This window comes from Mercenaria mercenaria, chromosome 5, assembly GCF_021730395.1.
Source record: "Mercenaria mercenaria strain notata chromosome 5, MADL_Memer_1, whole genome shotgun sequence".
Taxonomy (NCBI): domain Eukaryota; kingdom Metazoa; phylum Mollusca; class Bivalvia; order Venerida; family Veneridae; genus Mercenaria; species Mercenaria mercenaria.
Window position 1 is genome coordinate 4,217,042 of NC_069365.1, and position 22,626 is coordinate 4,239,667.

General features: G+C 34.0%; 1 protein-coding gene across 1 annotated transcript; it reads right to left on the bottom strand.

Annotated features, from left to right (window-relative positions):
• Positions 1 to 1,542: 1,542 nt before the first annotated feature.
• Positions 1,543 to 10,704, bottom strand: LOC123558750 (metalloproteinase inhibitor 2-like). Its single transcript, XM_053544806.1, has 5 exons — positions 10,538 to 10,704; positions 4,846 to 4,943; positions 4,523 to 4,616; positions 1,857 to 1,990; positions 1,543 to 1,661 (listed from the first exon to the last, which is right to left on the bottom strand). The coding sequence occupies exons 1-5, from the start codon at positions 10,650 to 10,652 to the stop codon at positions 1,632 to 1,634; spliced, it is 471 nt and encodes a 156-aa protein (XP_053400781.1). The 5' UTR covers positions 10,653 to 10,704; the 3' UTR covers positions 1,543 to 1,631.
• Between the last annotated feature and the right edge of the window lie 11,922 nt (positions 10,705 to 22,626).

Consider the following 22,626-nt stretch of genomic DNA (forward strand, 5'->3'; position numbering starts at 1 on the left):
TTAGAAAAATACCTGATTTGCCACTTGAAATAACAAATTTTATCAGTAAAGAAATTTTAACTACATAACTTGCCACTCTTGCTCTCAGAAACAATATATGGACGTTACCCTAATATTTGTTTTGTTTAAACTGCATACTCAAGTTCTGTATGTTATTACATAAAAAATAAATTACAAATATGTGTGTAGATAAAGCATATATATATATATATCATAATATGAAAGGAAATACAATCTTTTTATGTTTGAGACCAAAAATTTTGGTATTTCCAATTTTTCGCATCTGTTGGTTGCTAGCGAGATGTGCATAAATGCACCACGAAGTAGAGATTTAGCCATTGAATCATTTTTCTAATGACGTGTTTTTGACGCCGAGGATATCGCACTTGTTCTGGTGACTTACGTCAAGGCGAGCTAAAAGGGGACATAATTTGAATTAAATGCAACCTATAATAACCTTACTGTATCCATCTAGTGCAACGTCTGAAACATCATCAAGACAGTTTTCAATGTGGTGGAATCTGACGCACAGCTTAGTGTTCGTCATAAAACAGGGATCGCTGGGATATCACCATGGGAGTTTTTCGCATTTTGAGGCGTAAATTAAAATGAGACAAATCTCTGCAAGATAGATTCTTCATTTATTGACATAATAAATTATGTACAAAAGGGTTAGGACGGAAAGAAAATAGTGAAAATGCATTCTATTTTGAAAAACCTTGTATCTGGGACAAAACGTCGCTTCAAGTTTTAGTCAGCACAAAAAGTAAACAACAAAATCTGGGCAACGATAATTTGCTGAAGACCCAGCTTTGCAAAACAAAGCATCAATATGAAATAGGTAATATATCCGATATTTCAGCATACACGGTCCAGTTCATCAAATGACGGAACATCTGTTTGTGGAAAATTTTAAAGTTAAACTTTTAAAGAAAAACTCAAAACATGATATATCTAAATTGCATGAAAATGTCCTTTTACACTATCAACTACTGTTATTGACTTTCTGAAGGAGAGAATGGTTGGTCCGTGTTGTCGCACAAGTACCTTACTCACCAGACAATTTTTTAAGACTAATTCATAATTTATCTGCTCATGCCAATCAGTAATGTCTCATGTGTATATCTAAACCAGACTGTGAAAATACTTGCCTAGAAAGAATTCGCTTTCTTGTTTAAGATAATGAAATTAAGGTGGTTGACCCGAAATAAACTGGCAATTTCAGTTCGATTTCGTATGCACGTCTGTTGTTTCAGCATTCTTCAACCGTAGCTTATACGAGGAATGGTTTTACATTACAACCGAAGAGTGCAAGAAAGCGTAATTGAACAGAAATTACCGGTTGTAATTACGGACACTACCTTAACACAAACGTTAAACTTGTAGATTGTATCGCGTTTAATACAGCTTCTTTAATATGTTACTGTCTCACTAATAAATAAATAAACAATATTGAGCTGAAGAATAACAATAAATGGTTTCTGAAACGATTGATATACAAATAAAAGTACTCGCAGTTTAAGATTTCAAAGTTCCTGGAATTAGACAACGAACAAGATGTTAATTTATCTTGGTGTAATTTATTTCTAAATTGCAAGAATTACACGTATTTGAGGTCTTTGAAAGTTGTACTATTTTCCGCTTGTCCTCGCCGCCCTAAACTGTAAGGAAAGAATCAAACTGAAGTAAAAAAACAAAAAAACAAATATATATGTATGGCTATTATCAGGAAACAATATTTTAGAATTTATTCATTACAAAATTTTTCATTCTTCATAGCTCCTCAAATGCCATTTTCAAGCATTAAACCTAAAATCATACAAAATTACAAGATAAATGTACTTTAATTATTCTACCTTGTTTGCATTAAAAATAGTAGGTATGCAAAGTCGTCTGTTTTTCTTCATTTTTCTGATCTGCCGTGACAGTGGTGTCCTTTCATATATAGACGAGCACAGGTTAATTCTCAATTTATTTCCAACCATGTTACCTTTAAATTGAACATTACAAAATGAATAAAAAGAAAAAGGGACGCAGTAGTCAGTAGGTCACACTGTCTGACTACGAAACGAGGCCTCATATGCTCGAGCCCTCGCTCTTCCAACCAAAATGCACTTAGTGTGCTTTTCACCTAACACACTAAAGAACCAGGGAATCACCTGGGATAGGAATGTCTTCCTTATCTTGTACGAGCCTCCATCTAAAAATTACTAACATGGCCCACATATCTAACCAATGGTGACTATACATAAACTTGCAAACACACATCATAAAAAGACCAGTTATATATTCATAGCACATTTTACAGCGTTTCACATTTTATGGGCAATTATTACGAGGTGCTTATTCATATCTGCTTTTACACATGTAAAATTTTAAGAAATTCAGCCATGATGTGCTTCGTCTTTTCTTTATTGTTGTTTTTTTTTTTGTATGTTTTTTTTGTTAGACCGATTTGAAAATAATGTTTCTCCGGTCAATTTTGACAATGGGCTTGTATGGGATAATAGCACTTTCTATGACACTTTTGCGTAAAGAAAAGGTTCAACAATGTAGCTTTTAATGAAACTGTTAGCACGTGTTCAATTATATGACCTAATAAAAATAGATCCCAGGGCTTATTTTTTTTAAAAATCGCCAAATATAAATTGAAGTCCTATCATTGCTGCTTGTATTTAGTTATTAGATTGATTAAGTTTGATAAAATGAAAATTTCTACAATGAAAATTAACTTAAAAGTAGCACTTACTGTTTAACACCTAATATAGCGAGCATTCGGCAAAATGTATGCTACCTGTATAATGGATATAAAGCATTATTCTAGGTTTTCCGGATAAACAACGCATTGTCGTCAATTCTGGTTTATCAAACGTTCAAAATTACCTTAAACCAAAATTTCCCTGCAATGTGCACATTTGCTGATCAATATGAACAGGAGTTATTATATAAATATCCTTCAAATGTAACAATGAAATTAACTGATGCAAGCATCAAAGACGCAGCCAAATGTTGTGTCTGAAGTACATTTACTGCAATATGAGAAATTACCTGATCATTACTGTGTTAGACTGACTTGTTACAAATTATCACCATTAGCACATAGTACAGTATATGTTATAAACTGTTAAAAAACAGTCAAGAATAAACATGATAAAGAAGTATTACCCTGCAATACGAATCCTCTACCTGCAATGACATTGACATTGTGGAGAGGTGGTCACTTTACATACAAATTTAAAGTAATTATTTCACCAACTAAGGTCAGTATCTGTGGAAAGTTCTTATATGCAGATACATGTGTATGGAGTTTCAGAGTTGTGGTTCACAGAAACCATTATTTTTATTATCGTAATGTAATGTTTTCTATTCACTGATAAAGTTTCATAGACCTTAGTAACATACATTATATATTTCAGTATTCAGATTATACACAGCATTTCACTGTTTCCGTCGCCAAAGCAACCAAAAATTTTGTCCAAGAAAATAATAATATAACCTGCATTATCTCTATGTTGCCCCTACACAAAGCAAATATCACGAACCTTTCTTATATACTTTTGGAATATCATAGAAGACGAACGGTAAACCTGAAGTCCTCTTTGTTGAACCGTAAGATTACTAGAAATATGTCAGTGTCTGGTTACAAGAAATTTAGCAAGCATTATAACCCACTGCCAGAGTGTAGGAAATGTTTTAATGAAAATCTTTTTTCTAGTTAGACAGGAATGGACAGATACAAAATAAACTATAATAGAAATTATATTTATAAAAGTTAAAAAAAAGAAACAAGTAACAAGATATAATACAACCAGAGCAACTGACTAGTCATACAAAATCAAAGCAAATTTATTCACTAAAATATATTGTGCAAAATCGTATGTCCTTTAGCACACTATTCACTGTGTTCTATTTATCGTTTCGAAACTATTCATTGCCATCATTACATGGTTCAAAATGAAAGTGTATCCCATATACTCGACGCCGCTGGCGGCGTCTGATAAAATTGTATTGAAATGTCAATAATTTGGTTTTACCGCCATAATACAGTGGCAGACTTTGATAATAAAGAAATATACTTGTACAACACTGTGAACAAGATTAGTTTGAATTTTTTGTAGTTTTTGTTCCAAATTTTCTTTTTAACGATTTCATTGTTTTCTTAGTCTAGTGCACATTTTCATTATTTGTTTGACAACTAGATTTTTAGTGAATACCAAGTCTTTGATAGTAAAGTACATTTGTAATAAAATATGCTTCACCAATACTAAATCATATTTTCATAACATTGGTTATGGTCAATATACATCCATGTCGACCTCGAAAATATGTACTGAAAATCTAAAACAAACAAAAAATAAATCGGAAACTTCATAAAGTATTAAGTTCACAACTCTATAGTCACTAAGGACATTCCGAAACTAGAAAACTCTCTTTGGAAAGTACTTTCACCATGTTGCAAACTTTAATTAAGGCAAAGCGTTAATAACTGACACGCTGAAACGTGTAAAACATACTACAGTACCTGCAAGTAGGTATTTTTTTCCTTTCTGCAAGTATACGCCACACATTGCATCATTACTGGCTGTATACACGCGAGTTCTTCGTTTGACAGAACCCTTAAAGAATAATTAACAAGAGGAACATTTATTACTGTCAACCGACAACGTTTATGTAACGTCCTGACATGACAGGTAAGTTAGCTTAACCTATATACAAAGCAATATACATTGTTTAAGTTCATTGATGCGGAGCAGAATTGCAGTAAGCATTTCATTGGCTGTTACACTGTATTTATATATAGAATAGAAATGATACTTTACAAAAGTTTTTTTTATTTAAATTTACTTTCCAAGGAGCACCTATCCTCCGTATCTTGTAGAAGTCGTTGAAGTCCTGTTGCCCACTGGGGTTTTTCAGATTACTTCTTACTCGAACTTTCGCAACTATAAGTAAATAAATAGAAAGTTACCAATCTTAAATAAAAACATATTTTTTTGACATTACTGAAGGTTAAAATTCTTAGTAGATTAAAATGATACGAACATGTGCTGTTAAACGAAGTATTTGTTTCTAAGGAACGTTTGTATTACCCTTTTCGCTGTAGTTATTAATTCTTGTGCTAATACCACCTATTGATAAAGATAGTTTAATGTTCATTGTACTACTACCACTCACTGTTAAGGATGGTCCAGTGTTCAATGTACTAGAACCAGTCACTTTAGAGTTGGTTTAGTGTTCATTGCACTAGTACTTTTGAGATTGTTTAGTGTTTATTGCACTAGTACCTTTCACCGTTAGAAATTGTTTAGTGTTTATTGCACTAGTACCTTTCACTCTTAGAAATTGTTAAGTGTTTATTGTGCTAGCATCACTCAATGTTAGAGATGGTTTAGAATTCATTGCACCAGTACCACTCACTGTTAGTGATTCTCTAGTGTTTATTGGACTAGTTCACTCACTGTTAGAGATGGTTTAGTGTTTATTGCACTAGAACCACTCAATTTTAGAGATAGTATAGTGTTTTGGTGTTCATTGTATTAGCACAACATACTGTTAGAGATGGTTTAGTGTTCATTGCACTAGTACCTATCACTGTTAGAGATATTTGAGTGTACATTGCATGAGTACCTATCACCGTTAGAGATGGTTTAATGTTCATTGCACTAGTACCTATTACTGTTAGAGATGGTTTAATGTTCATTGCACTAGTACCTATTACTGTTAGAAATGGTTAAATGTTCATTGCATTAGTACCTATGTTAGAGATGATATAATGTTCACTGCACTTTTACCACTTACTGTTACAGATGGTTTATTGCACTAGTACCACTCACTGTTAAGGATCTAAAAACATTTATCCAGCAACAAATGGACAATATTTCAACTAATAAACCGTAAGTTAAAATTCACCAGCGTGGCTGAAAACATATTAGCATAGAAATTTAGAAAGCACGAACTGTTTTCACAAATCAGCGACAGTCAGATAAAATAATAATATCAAATGTGTATCAATGTCGTATTATGTTAGAATTAGAAATTTTTAGCTCCTGTAGCGGTCGTTCATAATGATTAATATCCAGATATAGACTTTTCAGCTTCGACAACTGTCGCTGAAATAGTTTAATCATATTTTATTTGCTCTATACATATTTACAATAACAGAACATATACACAGCATAAAGAAGTAAAGCAAAAAGGGTTGGGCAACAAGTTCTTACAACATTAATGAATGCCCTCCCCTAACGAAAAACATATAAAAGTTGATCGGCTGACAATTATAACCTAAAGGAGCAAAATACAATGCAAATGAGCAATATTTATGTTTTGGTTGCTTAAAGACCTTATAAGAAAGAAGAAAAGAGGTCGAACAGATTGAAGAAGTTGACACAAGGATTAAGAACGAGTTTTAGAGTCACGAGGGATGTAATTAAGGACTATTAATGATACACATCCAATTACTATTCAAAACGATTAGTATGTTTTATATAATTTTAAACTTCGATGAATAGTTCTTCATTTTCCTCTGGTAACAGCACATGTTTTTCCCAATAACAAACAGTCCAAGTTCAAAGGATGAAAATGTCGTGTCAACCTATATAGATTTATGCGTTGTTCGTTAAAAGCTGGACATTGAAAAAAGTAATGCTCAATATCTTCGCATACGGCTCCACAGTGACATGTTGAATTTTCACGAAGATTTAAAAAAAGGTCATTGTTTAAGTTACTGCAATTGTTTCTTATTCTTGCATGATATACTGAATAACGTCTTTCATCCACAAGATAATAAGAAGGAACAGGCGGTAGTTGAAATGTTTTCTTTAATCTACATTTGAAAATACTTAGTGATGGTGAATTCCGAATTTCAAATTCAAGATTGTTCCATAAGGAAATTGAAGATGGGATAAATGAATACGAGTATCTGGGTTCTCCTAGCAATGGTAATATAATCTTCACTATTACGTAGATTGTACGGTACATTTTCTGTAACAATGTTTGGAAAAATTCTATTTATGTAATCTGGTAATAGATCATTGTGTCCTTTAAAAATTGTAATTAGTTTTTGAATTTTTCTTATATCAGAAAGTGACACCCATCCTATTTCAACAAGAAGTTTATTGATAGAAACTGATTTGGTTAAACCTGTAACTATTCTTGCAGCTTCATAATGAAGTCTTTCTAATGAAAGTTTTTCATATTCAGTGCAGTCATCCCAAACGACAGATGCATATTCTAATATAGGTCTCATGTAAGATTAATAGATTTGGTTTAATGAAACTCTTTTTAACCTAAATTTAAGTGCCCTCATTGAACCAAGTACCTTAGAAGCTGATGCAGAAATATTATTTATGTGTTCGTGCCATTTGCAATCCTGACTTAAAGTTAACCCAAGGTGTTTGTGATGTTGGACGTAATCTAATTTTATGTCATTAAAATATAATTTTGGTTTTCTAAAGGATCTTAAGGAAAAGAACATAACTTCAGTTTTTTTTTTGGGGATTGAACTGAACTAACCACTGTTTTGCCCACTCATTGATCTGCCTTAGATCGTTATTTAACGTAGTTTCAATATATTCAATGTTGCTTGAGGTAACAGCAAGGGAGCTATCGTCAGCAAAAAGTCGCGTAACACTTAAAAGATTTTCTGCGATATCATTTACATAGATTAAGGAAAGTAAAGGGCCTAACACTGAGCCTTGCGGAACTCCAGCATTTATAAACTTTGATTGTGAGAAACTAGAATTGATAAATCTTTTTGATTTCTTAATGTTAAATAATCAGATAACCAGGACCATAAGTTTCCTTCAATGCCATATTATTTAATTTTAAATAAAAGACCTTTGTGTCACACACTATCGGACGCTTTTGATATATCACAGAAGATCATGCAAGTTGGGATTTTATTATCTAGACCATATGTTACTTGGTTGTACATGTCTATAAGCTGATAAACCGTTGATCTGCCCGTTAAGAATCCTGACTGATTATTATAAATTAGGTTGTTAAAGTGTAAATAATTATATATTTGTTTATATACAACACGTTCCATCACTTTACCCACGCAACTTATCAGAGAAATAGGTCTGTAATTGGAGGGTAAGTTTCTATCCCCTTTTTAAAAAAGTGGAATTACATTAGCAGATTTCCATATGTCTGGATATTTACCTTCATTTAGGGATCTGCTAAATAACAAACATAAAGGTTTACACACTGATTTTGCTGTTTCCTTTAACATTTTATGACTTATTTCATCCGGACCGTTGGCTTTATTTGTGTTTAGAGACTGTAAAATATCCGATATTTCTACTTCGGTTATAATAATATTTTCTATCAAATTATCGGTTTTCCTTACATTAGGAGGAAGGGCTGATTCTGAATCATCAATATTTGATATAGAAACAAATTAATCATTTAAACAATTTGCTATTTCTAAATCTGAAAAAGCATAATTATCATTTTCACATTTTAACGGCGGTATGCTTTCACATTTATCACTATTATTTTTATCAACATTTTTACCATTTTCCAGTATTGCCTCGGATTACTTGTATTGAGATCACAAATATTTGTTTCTAAATTGTTGAAAAATAATTCCTTTGCAAAAATAATTCCTTTGCATGTTTCTTTAGGTTATTTACTTTGTTGCGAAATTTTTTAAAAATGTTCCAACCAGATTCACGTTTAGTACGAATAGACTTTGATTTTTGGCGGTCTCTCTTTCGCGAATAACGACGAATTTCACTGTCATACCAGGGCCGATCATTTGGTCGAATTGTTACAAAAGATGTAGGTATACATTGTTTAGCAAACTCTAAAAAAGTCGAAGTAAACATTGAACTGGCATTGTGTAAGGAACCTAATAATAGAAAGGACCAGTCAGTATTAGATATAAGTTCATTTAGTTTATTGAAGTCTGCACGCTTATAATTCCAAACCCTGCGTTTATATGGTGCTGAACACTTTAGTGACATTTCAATATGGACGTATGTTCCAAAATGATCACTAATATCATTAATAGTTGGATATACACCTGAATTGCAACTTATAATTTCATCCGAGAGTGCTATTGGATCAGTAAGTGTAGACGAAGAGTTTGAGACGCTAGTAGGTTCTTCTATGATGTTGTACATATTATTAATCATCAATACATCCTTAAATTTATGATTACTATCGTTTAATTGATCTTCATTTATGTCTCCTAATAATATAATTTTTGTCGATATTTCAAATGCCTTTTCTAAACATAATTCTAATTTGTTCCAAAATTCTGCAGAACTATTTGGGGCACGATAAACTGTCCCTATTAAGTATTGACTACTCCTGTCCTTAACAGCTATCCATAGTGACTCTGGTAGATAATTTTCAAGTAAATTTAACCTAACAGATATTAGTTTTGATGAAACAGCAATATAACCACCTGAATGTGCAGTATTATCTTTTCTGTATATTTCATATCCTTGAATAGTTAACGATTCATCTGTAATACTAGTAATGTTGTTTAAATGAGTCTCAGTGAAATATAAGACAGATGCCAAAATCTAGTAAAAAGTCTTTAACAAAGTCTAATTTATGCCTAATACTTCTTATATTTTGATGGAAAATAGATAAACATTGATTTTGGTTGTTACCCGGCCCTGGGTTTAATTCAACATTTCCTGAAAGTAGAAGGAGATAGATAACAATCAACAGATATAGTCTGTTATCAAAGACAGCTTTGGAAATTAATACATGACATAAGAAACAATAACTTTTTGTTCAGACATATCTAAACTTGGGATGAAGCTGCAATTAGTTTTTGAGACTATAAGAAAAAGTAAGAAATATTCTAATAAACCAACAATCAAGTAAATAAACACTTTCAAACACTTTAATAAATGTATGTATTGGTAGACTCATATACAGACGTTTATGTTTTTGTTCCCCCTGAATACAGTTATAAAAGGACCCTATTGCCGCTCTGTACGCACTTACATAATTACCCATGTAAATGTACATGGACAATAATGCAAACACAGAACAGCAACAGAAGAACAACTAGACTTGTTCCGTCCAAGTGTAAACCGGCATCATAATAGGCAGATAGAAAATCTAAAAGAAAACAGAAAAGGGAAGAATAGGTCTAAGTCTAATGCTGCTAACATGTTGGGCTTTAACAGCAACAGTTGGAAAATAATCGACGTGTTACATCAGATTTCTCATATCAATTGTCGTTGAAATACATCTTGTGTTTTGTCCATATTTTTGAACAGTTCAGTAATATATCTTGACCATCTAGATCAATCATGACGATAGGTAACAATGAGGTAGAAACAACAGGACAGAAAGGAATTGGGGAAGTTGTGTTTTGCTTTTACAAATCAAATGTTTATCGTGCAATGCAATAATTTGTCCACCAAGTTTAACGTACAAATTTGCCTATACATACACATCAAACGGTACAATTACAAAACATATCAAGAAATGTTGAGAGGACCTTATTTTTACAAAAACATCCATGAGAGTGTCGCCATCATTTAAACAAATACTAAATGAAACGAACCGAAGTCGGCATCGCAATACTTCTTCGTAAAACTCATAGGCAAACATGAACACGAATATCCAAGATGGCATAAAGTCGCAAACACTAGAAATCCTAGCAATATTTTTGTTTCCATTACGGACCGTTATATTCCAGGACGAAATCGCAAATGAGTCTCAGTTTGCCCAACGTCATTTAATGACACTAACACATGTTACATACAGAGAGAAGCTTAGTATAATTCAGTACGTATATGTATATAAACCATATTATACTATCCCAAAAGGTGTTACACTGGTATGAAAAAGATCCAGTAAAATTACTAGTTAAAGAAAATTTCAAATTGCATGCATTCCTGTATCATGTACATGTATGGAATTTGAAAAAATAATATGTCTAGAGTTGATATAAATTCACGATCTGAGAACCTTTGGTTCAGCTTTAGATGTGTCTTTATCAGTCTACCCTTTCTACTTTTGTACATTGTATATACAAACATTTTAGTAGATGCGGTTATCCAGGAAAAATACTTCTTTTGAAAACAGTTTTAAGAATAGCATGAAGAAAAAGAATCGTTATTTCAATGTTTCTTGCAACTATGTACAATTCGGGTTACTCTTGCTTCAGGGGATATGAGTCAGCTACTAACAAAGAAATCATTTTGTACTTAGTTAAAGAAATATCAAATCAATGTTTCTTCCCCGGCATTACAAAATGGCAGCATAACCACATTGGGTCTTATATCTGTAGAACTTTTGTTAATACCACTTATCGCCTTAAAGAGCTTATTGTGCCTCAGGATCTGTGAATGTACATAATCTGTAATATAATTTTAGATATTTTTCCTCTATTACGTACTTTCCGTATGCAGTTTCGGCATTTCCCGTTTTTCCCGAGTGTTATGTGTTTACGTCCGAAGAATACCAAACTGCCGTATGAGAATACGTAATTACACGGAAATTGCCGAGTGTAACTACAGGTTCCTTAACTGAAAGAAGCCTCCATGGAAATTAAACTAATATTTTCGTAAAGATCTGACAATAAACAGCCTTAAAGTTTTATTTGTCTATGTGATATAATAAGACTGAAACTATAAACAGATGATAATTTAAAACTGTTAGGGACATTTAAATTTTTTATAGAAATTTCCATCACAAGATTTTAGGTTATCTAATTTTTTATCAGTAATATTGTACAGGCATTCAGTAATAAATACAATATATTTCCTTAGATTAAGAATAGTGTCTTTGTGTGCTTTAACTTTCCTTTAGTTAATCAAGCAGCTAAATGTAAATGTTTAAGCTTGTTACGAACTGTAATCCAATCTTCATGGTGATGCCATATGTTACTATGTTATATATAAGAAAACACGAGCTGAAATTACAACATTAACCATAATTTATGCAAAGCTCCAGTACTTAACCTAGATCTCACATGACATACAAAATTGCACTCTCAGCTTTCTTTCTTGGCACTTTGTATTCAAAATAAAACGTTTACTAAAACTAACCTTTGTCTTCACCACAGGTCAAATAACTGTAATGTCGGTGATCGTGATAGAAACAATGAATGTCGTGAATAATCCATGTGCAGTATGAATATTGATCTGCAGGTCAGCTCTATGTGCAGCAATCGTTATCTAGTATTATGCGGTATAGGGTTGCCAGTTACCTGGCTGTATGACGATTGTTATGCAGTATTATGCGGTATAGGGTTGCCAGTTACCTGGCTGTATGACGATCGTTATGCAGTGTTATGCGGTATAGGGTTGCCAGTTACCTGGCTGTATGACGATCGTTATGCAGTATTATGCGGTATACGGTTGCCAGTTACCTGGCTGTATGACGATTGTTATGCAGTATTATGCGGTATAGGGTTGCCAGTTACCTGGCTGTATGACGATTACCGTAACGCGTTGTTGAGCGGTATTCCTGAAACTGTATTGGACAAACTGAACATGACGGTAACACAACAGCAATCTCTGTTTTCTAGCTAGGGTGTCTTAACACTGTTAAATTAACTCAGTGCTTAATTAGCCTAATTATTTCCCAACCTATAAACCCAGATGTGTTTTTACATTGAAAAATTGCTGCAAAATGTGATACTAGATGTTTTTTTTTTTTTTCAGTTTTCACAAAACGCATCCGTATACGTCTCAACGCAGGTAGGAAATCGCATTACAAGCCTGTTTTGATCTTGGGCTACTGTGACTTATGTATCTTTCCCTCTCTATTATTGAAGATTGTCAGAATAATTTGTATGTTTGATATATTGATAATGTTACACATAAGCATAGATAGTGCTTGACACTCTTTTCACGCTATCATTGCTATAATTATTGTTGAATTGCTGTTAATAATAGAATTTGGGTCATTTGTGGCTGATTTGGGTTTATTATGCGGATAATTGGATCCCAGCATGACACATTGGGCGCGTTCGGCATACATACTCGAGCTAACCCGAGTCACCCTGGGTATTACTCGAGTATAACTCGTGTAACCCGGGCGATAGTAGTTGTGTCACCCGAATTCTACCCACCTCCTGAAGCTGGAAAAGGCGGGTGATCGTATCCGAATGCATTAACACTTTAAACATGGCGTCATTGGTAGACTTGTAAACTTTTGAGTGCAATTACTATCAAAGCTTTATCTCAATAAGCACAGATGATATTGAATTTGAAACTTCAAACAACTTTTTCCACTCATCAGACCTACCAAAAAAATCAAATTAGATAACTCTTGATCGAATCTAATGCAAATTATGGGTCTCATTTATAGATATATTGCTTTGAAACCTATTTTTACTTTTTAAGGTCTTTAACTAACCACAGATGATAAAGTCCCATTACTCTTTTAAGTATTTTGACAAAATCATGCCCCTTTTGGACTTAGAAAATGCAGTTTTAAGTTTTACATGCAAGTTAGTATATCCAAACTAATACAGATGTTTGGTTAAAACTTCACACATTTCGTCGGGTCTGTAGAATAAGGTCATATCAACACATCACAAGCCTCATAACTGTTACTTGAGTCAGACCCCTTTTTGGGGTTAAAGGTTTGCATGCAAGTTATTTTTTAAACTAATGCAGATACTGGGTTGAAACTTCACACATGTCTTCCATGTTGTAAAGGACATGGCATCAACTTCCATAACTCTTACTTTGGCCTAGTTATGCCCCACTGTTTAAACTTAGAAAAAGCAGGTTAAAGTTTTGCGTGCAAGTTACTATCTCGGAAACTAATGCAGATATTGGATTAAATCTTCCATACATGTATCTAGTGATGTAAAGAAAGGTCAAAGCATCAATTCCCATAACCTTAATTTTGGACAAGTTATGCCCTCTTTTTTGTGCATAGATATTGTTGTGTTTGCATGCAAGTTACTATCTCCAAAACTAATGGGGGCATTGGGTTAACATGTCTTCAGGGTTGTAAAGCAAGGTAAAAGCATCAAGTTCCATAACACTTACTTTAATTTTGGCAAAGTTATGTCCCTTTGTTTTGTAGTAAGAAAATGACGGTTAAAATTTTACCATTAAGATGCTCTTGTCAAAACTAAGGGCGTTACTGGGTTGAAAACTTCTTATATCTATTTAGGGTTTTAAAGCGAGATCATAGAATCAAGTCAAATAATCCTTGAATCATTATTTCAGTTCTAGAACCGAAAGTCATTCATACTGGCAACTGCCTTCGAATAGTGGAGCGTGCTGTCATTGTTATTTTAAAACCTTTTGCTTTCTTCTAAATGCAGAGTAACTTTGAAATGCTCTTTTGGCATTTATGCCCCCATCTGTAATACTGCTGAATAGGACAGAGGTTGAGAAATCTGCTTCTTACAGCAACATCCATATTAAGCATATTTCGAGGGTTCTGATCTGATTCTTAAAGCTTTTAAGTTTTCTTTCCAGGTTCAAAGGGACAACTTTGAGAAAAACATGTAGGCTTAAGAACACATAGTTAGTGATATGACAAATAATCCACAAAATAAGCCACACATTAATGTTGAAGTTATAAGTAAAAAATTCAACCTCCCTACTTGTCGACAAACCTTCTTTCATACTCATATAGTACTGTTCTCTAGTTAGCTCAGTAGTTGATGCACTGTACTGCCAGGCCAAAGGTCACGGGTTTGATCCGGTTAGCGAAGAAATTATTTCCATGGCCATTTGCAATCTACCTCAGTTCATACGAATGTATAGTTGTCAGGTCCTTATGAAAGCATACTGGTAAGCCACTTACGTTGCTAAACTTGCCAGGGGGAGTGAACATTTGTTACCATTAGTGACCGTCAGTCATATATGGCAATATGATTGTTGGAAATGGTGATGAACCCAATTGAACAACATCAAGAACTGGAACTTGTTCTTTTAAAAGTCAATCTAGCATTTAGCACATTTCATGGCTGTACTACGTACAAAGTTTGAAAAAGCATACTGTTTGTTATGTGCTATTTGTGAGCATGGTGAATTCAGTTATGTCATAAACAAAGACATTTTCATTAAAAGCAAAACAAAAAGAAATTCATAAGCATGGGGGAATAGAGACAGCAGAGTTGAGCTTATTCATTTTCGTAACATATTTCTTCTATGGAAGGTTGTGGATTCGATCACCTGTCAAGATATACAAAAATAGCTGAAAATGGTAAAGATATCAGCAACTGTCCCTGGCATTCAGCTCAAATGTGGAAAATAGTTTATCTCACACCTGCATGGCAATGGTTACCGTCCAGAGTGATTTTTATGCCGAGTGTCCTATAAACGGGTCTTGGCAAACAGTGCAGATTGAACACCGCAAAACGGATCATGTGATCAGGGTCTCCACTGTTTCCTTAAATGAATTTCAGTCACAACAATGAAAAAAAAAAGAAATAATTATACCAAACACCCTTTTAATTTGAAATGGTTCGGGGTAGTAGAGTCATGTGTAGACATAAGAGGATTAATATAAGTTGTAGCTCTTGCTTCGGAAATAGTTTAAAGTATAAATTAACATAAAATAGAAATTTCTAGTCTGTTAAACATTATGGGCTGAACATTTTTCCAAGTGTTACTTGATCCCAGAATCTGAAAAGTCGATTGATAATAATCCAGTCTGATTTTTCACTCTGACAGAAGTCTTACCAGTTCATCTCTAACAACGATACCAGACTGTCTGTCCTCAATATGTGTCAAAAGTAGCAACCATTCTATATTATTGTTACAGCTCGGAAGCTTTTGAACTGTTAGCATATAGGTAACGTTCTCCATCATTTTCAGTTACCCGATAAAGCGTTCAGACTACAGTTGTTACTCGTGTCACTCAGGTGAACTCGGGTGATCTAGTCAGAGTAACACGGGTTTGTATGCCGAATGCGTCCATTATTTTATATATAAAACAGTTAAAGGGAACCAGATATTTGATTGAGCAAGTACTCGTTGTAAAATACTATGTATAAATTTGGACCAATGAGAAACAAGTTCGATAAATAGCACCAATCAAAGTTCACGTCTGGTATAGTATAAATAGAAAGATGGATAAGGAGAGATCGGTATCCAGTGATTGAAGAAGACACATCGAGGATTCAACTAATAATTCATCCCAGTACCTTGATAAGGAAGTTACTGCAACTACTCTGTCAGGGCGGATAAATTATTAAAAAGAAGACGTTTGAAGTTCATAGACTAAAGAAGAGTGCACAGAATTTCAACAAGGTTTCGAACTATAGGGCCAGTGCATAGGAGTTTTACTTTAAAGGTAGTTGAATGCTATAGACGATAGCAATTATATAGGCTGAGCATCGGAAAGCTGAGACAGAGACCCAGAGTTTGGTAATCTATTGAGTTAGAAGAGTTCCAGCTTATAGGCGGTTCAGTTGTATGCTACATATGATAGCATATAGGGGCTGAGCATCCAGGAGTCTGGGCAATTATACAGAGTTGTAACTTCAATTAATAGGACTCGTATGTATGTTGTTGATTCAAAGACATTGTCTGACGGGAACTTCAACAAAAAGACCAGTCAAGTATAGGGTATCCAGCCTATAGGAGTTTGAGCTAATTATTATTAATTGAAGATTGTTAGTTTGAGCACCTATGCGATAGGACTCGTATGTTGTTGATTCAAAGACATTGTCTGACGGGAACTTCAACAAAAAGACCAGTCAAGTATAGAGTCTCCAGCCTATAGGAGTTTGAGCTTAACTGAAGACTGTTAGTTTGAAACATTTAGTGATTTGCCTGATCCCTGAAATTGTCTAGCTCATAACTGAAATCATTTACGAACCATTGGTACACGAATCATTTAGGCAAGGTAGCCAGAGGAAAATTTTATATACGAGATATTTGGTCACACCAGCTATACGTTTCAACAAAGGACATCCTATTTCGTTTGTCATGTATTCTAATAAATAGTCACCTTAGCGACTAGACCTATTTCATTGTTTAAGATACTAAAGGCGTAGGCACTTCCCTGGGTCATATAACACGTATCCTGACAAAGATATATCTTTGAAATTAAGATTGTGATCTACAATTTAAGAGGTTTTACCGCCGATATGATAATAATATTTATACTATATACGGAATTTCAATGGACGAAATGAAATTCTGGTGCCTTTTATAAGCAATACTGAAAACGTGGTTCTCAGCACATCACTTCGTCTTACTAGCCATATTTCTTCCAAAAACGTTATCGGTCCTTTGATTGTTCAAAAATGAAACGACACAAAAAGAGAAAGTTGGCAGTTAGCATTTACATCATTACTACAGCAGTAAACTGATAAAACTGCCATTACTTAACTGCTACAAGGTTTAGGGGTTACAGCAGTTAAATATTATATTTATTTATGGTATTACAGTCTCATCAATGTACAATATACATGGAATAAAAACATATTCCCATGTTGAAACATTTTATACTTAAAATGTACATAATTATAACTAAAGTACATTGTCATTCATAACTGAATTACAAGAGACTTTTAATAAACTATTTATTGACATCTACATTACTGTGTGAATAATAGTCACAATGCTAATCCAAGGTTTCAATACTACATTAAATGTTTTAGAATAGGACACTGAGAATAGAACGTTTTTTGATAATAGGTAAATATAGGAAAATCACATTTTTAATAAAATTTTCGCTAATACAGTCGTTAAGAAACGCACGGCCTATAATATGGTGAAATAAAATGTATAGGTCCGTGTGTTTGATTTCAGACATTTGTCCGTGATTATAGAGATCCGCACATAACATGCTGATTTTAAGACATCATTTGAAATTCTTAACCTGTCAGACGTTTTAATATTTAATATTTTAATATTTTATTTGTAGAAGGATAGTAACGTAGTCGGTTAATTAAGTAAATTTACTCACGGATTGTCATTTATTTATGAAGCGATTTTCATGTCTGTGTTTTATTCTACGTTTTCCTGAAAATGACGTTAAGCCATTACTTCCAGTTTATCAAACTTGCAGAACAAATTTAAAGCTAAAAGCAGAGCATTATTACCTCTCTTACTGATACTGCTGTAACGTTACAATCAACTTAGGTCCTCGTCAGGAACAGTATGAGGTCAGTTCTGTTTAAAATCGTAGGTTTTTGTCATGTTTCATGTGTTAGAAAAGGGCTTGTATCTTTGTAACAATGGCAATACACAGTGTTTAGTGGGGCTTGTGGATACATTGAACCACGCTGACATATTGCTAGGATTTTTGTCATTGCATTGCCGACAGACTTCATGGCCTTGGGTGCCGGGACTGGCGACGCAAAATATATGTTATATTTCATTGTTTTCGGTTTTCAAGGTCTAAATAGCCATGTATATGCACTGGCACCCTATTTTGCTGACACAATACTTGTACGCGGATCGACACTGGAATCATATATTCTCCATCATCATTCTTCGTCGTCGGCATTCTTCTTCGACAAAAATACCCGTCGTCAGCATTCTTTGTCTTCAGCATTTTTCGTTGTCGGCATTTTTATCGTCGGCATTCCTCGTCGTCGGCATTCTTTGTCGTTGATATTATCTTTATCGGAATGTTTTGTCGTCGGCATTCGTATTCACCAGCATTCTTCCTCGTAAGAATAATTCTTTGGGGGCATTCTTCTTCGTCGTCATTATCAATCATGGGCATTCTTTTTCGTCGGCTTTTGTCGTCTGCGGCATTCTTCAGGATTAATCGTCGTCTGTGTTAGTCATTTTTCCTTTGCATTCTTCGTCATCATTCGTTGCTAGCAATCATACCATATCATATCATATCATATCACATTCATATGATATCATATCATCATTATCATTATCATCATCAAAATGATTGCCGGCATTAAATTAGGCATGGAATACGAAATGACAATGATCAATAAATAATTTTATTACTTTCGTTGACCAATAGGAATATAAAAAGATAACAATGCCATTTGAGAGAAAAACCTATTGAATAGTCGGTCATACAAGGCAGATAGTCATATTTTTTACCGAGCCTGTTCTATGGCCTTGTAGTCTGTACTTTCATAATGTTAACCAGGTTTTTTTTTTATTTCCCACTCTTTATTTTACACAGTCATTTTAAACAAAAGTACTTGTTGTTACCATGAATCACGCATTTGAAGCTCATTCTTTATAACTTGATTTATGAGTGTTTACCTCCTAATACAATTAATTTTAGCATAAACGTGACGTTATTCAGGAAGAATTGCAAAGGCTCAAGTACTTCCAAGAACGACGTTAATATATCCTTCTATTTACCGCCTACACCACTTCGTTACATCCGCGGAAACTTTTGACAGCTAATTAAGTGGAAAAGGAAAGTGAAACGAGGACGGTGTCCTCATGACACTAGTGAATAAAATCATTGTAAAGAAGTTAAATATAATTATTTCTGTAGTTCTGAAACTGTTTTGAACATTTTTCTTTTATTCTAGTGCCATATCATGTTGAACAACTGTTTAATCTTTCTTTTTCACATTGCTACATAAACTTTCGGATGATTTGCTATATCATACGTCTTAGATATGCAGAATGTCTGAACGACGAAAACATTTTTATACCCAAACCGTTAAAACTACTCAGTAACGAAGGCGGGCATCGTTAAAATACCGTACGTACAAGTCACGGACAGGACTTAATAAACTTTATAAAGTATACTCTTCTGTAATAAAAACAGAATAATGCACTGTATAAGAGTCGGTTGCCAAGTTTGTGAGTACGGGTGCTAGCTTGTTCTCACCATGGACGTTTTCCAAAAAAGATATTCCCTTGTAAAGCACTAAAAGAGAAACTGAATGCTGACTTTTCGTAACCTCTTGGTTATTGTTTAAAAATACTAATGATGTGTTGAAAATGGTTATAATAAATTGGAAATTTATTTCAGAATTGATTTGAAATAAATAAGATTCTAATATGTTTGTTTCTGTTACAACACGTTTTCGCTAAAATGATGTCACGTTAACGTGCGATGACGTCAATATTTTTGTTGCGACCAAGAAAGAGCGCTGCTATGTTTTATCTACTGTTTTATTTTAAGAGCATGTTAGAATCAAAATAATGTATAGCAAAATCGTGTTTTATTTAAATAAATACACTCGAATCAGTTATACGTCCGAGAATAATTCACTCGGGCTACGCCCTCGTGAAATTATTCCGCGGACGTTTAACCTATTTTTGCGCATTAATAACGTTAAACACGTTTTTTTACACATTATTTCTTAAATAAACTAATGATTACACCACAATCCATTGAACTTTGGTTAATATGGTTGTGAACAGGAAAGTAAATCAACTCAATTACACATTAGCATTTGGAAGGCGTATATACATATATACTTTTTTAAACCACGCAGTGTTAAGTTATTTCAGGCAAATTAACCTAATTTTAGGCTTCCTATCTCCGCAAAGGGAAAAAGATAGTGCCACTAACCTTTGTCGTAAATATAACTTATACCTATATAACACCTCTCTGCAATATTTTTCCACTACAGTTTCTTTTTGTTGCGTGCCTTCTTTGCGATACATGGCTTCATGGCTGTTTTGGAGTGTTCTGCGCTTCCGGAAATTTACCCTTATTACATAGGCTAACCTTTTAATTTGATAAATACAACTACTTTTACATATACAACCTTCCTCCCTCCCCAATACCCATCCCCATCCCCTCTTGAACGGCTTGCTTGGTGGCACCACATGCAACATCCTGCTGGTACAGCTCAAGTCTTGAAATATGAATACACATTAGAAGCGGCTGACAGAGTTTCATATTTCTATTATTCTTGGAAAGAACCTGTATTTAAATTTATCTGTTGCTGAAGGGTGCTGTTTATTCTAGAATAAACATAATGATCTGGTCGAGGTACTGAGATCTTTCTAAGTACTTTTAAGTTGTTGTGGTGAATCTCAAAGAAGTTGTTCAGTTTTTAATTATGATATAAATTTGCTTTCCTTATTCATGTCAACCAATTACTATAAAGAGCAAATGTTGTCAATTTATGTTCTACCGAGATTCAATTTTTATTTGCATCACAGTGGTTGCACGGTGGCGATACCCTGGGTATGCAGGGGTGCAATATGGCGGTAGAATCTCTCGATTCAGGTAACAATTTTCATTACTACTGCCTTAATACTTAACTAATTTTAACGAAATAAAGACGAGTGCCCGCTCATAAGAATACTACACCCTCGGCTATAAAGCTTGGGCTCCTGAGTTTCGTAGTTTTTGTGAAAAGTGCAACGGCGCATTCTGACAGAAAAAATGCAACTGCTATGTAGGGGTGCATTTTTATTAAAATCACTAAACCAACTATCCCCGTGTGTTTCGAAAAACGGCTTGTAGGGCGGAACCGGGCTTGACATGTTCCAAAGCTGTTGTAGAACTTTAGCCAGTGAAATCGCCAATTTTCGGCAATTCCGAGCGATTGAAAGGAATTGCTATGTGGGGGAGGTGTTTTCATTATGTTATGTGGGGGTGCTTTTGACATGTGGGGCTGACTTAACTGGCTGCTAGAGACACGCAATAATACGGACAAATAAAGCCAGCGAAAAATAGTTTTAACTGTTAAAGTTAAATGTCAATCATATTGTGATGATGTCCGTCCGTTCGTCCTTGCATGTTTCTTCTCATACATCGTTGGCACTAAGAACTTGAAACTTGATCACGATACTGCTATGGCCTTTGGAGGGTGCATTTTCATACGACACCTACATAAAAAGCTATAGGTGTCACAAGGGGCCTGGATCTATTATATTAAATTTGACCATAACTTGTTCTAAATTAATACTCGACCGATCTAGCTAATAATCAAATAACAACCTTGTTGACAAGACGTTCAATTATATTCTTTAATATTTGACCTTTACCTTTATTTGACCTATCACCTTTACTTTTAAAAGTCGGAACATAGTCATTTTGATGTCCATGTGATATTTGACATCTTCTGTTTAAACGCTAAAAACAGTTAGTTTGCTGTAATGTTTTTATTACTTCACACATTTGACTCATATTCACAAATACCAATTCTTGTGACAAGATGTTCACTTTGATGTATTTTAAGTATGACAATGTCCTTCCTTTTACTTTGATCTTTGCGTTTAAAAAAAGGAAATAATGAAATTCCCAATAACCTTTGTCAGATTTTATAACCAACTTGGCTGTAATGTAAACTGAACAATCCATGCGACAAAAATGCGGCGTATAGATAGGCGATGGTATCATTTGACAAATTCTAGTGATTTATTGTAGCCTTCCTTTAACACGGTGACGATACCTTAATTATGTAGGGGTGCAAAATTTAACCTCTTTTCATGGTACCTTCATTAATACTTAACCAATTTAAATGAAATAAAGACGAGTGCCGGCCCATACGAAAACTACAGTCTCGGTTGTAGGGTTTGGTCATCTGGGTTTCATATTTTGTGTGAAAAGTGCAACGGCGCATTCTAATGAAACAAATCCAACTGTTTACACTTTTCAAAAAGAAAAAAAAAAAAAGAAAAAAAAGAAAAAAAAACGAAACTCGTGTGCCAAAGCCTAACCATCGAGGCTTTAGTTTTCTTATGAGCGGGTACTCCTCGTCCTTATTTCGTTTAAATTGGTTACGTATTAACAAAGTTATCATGAAAACAATATAAATTTTGT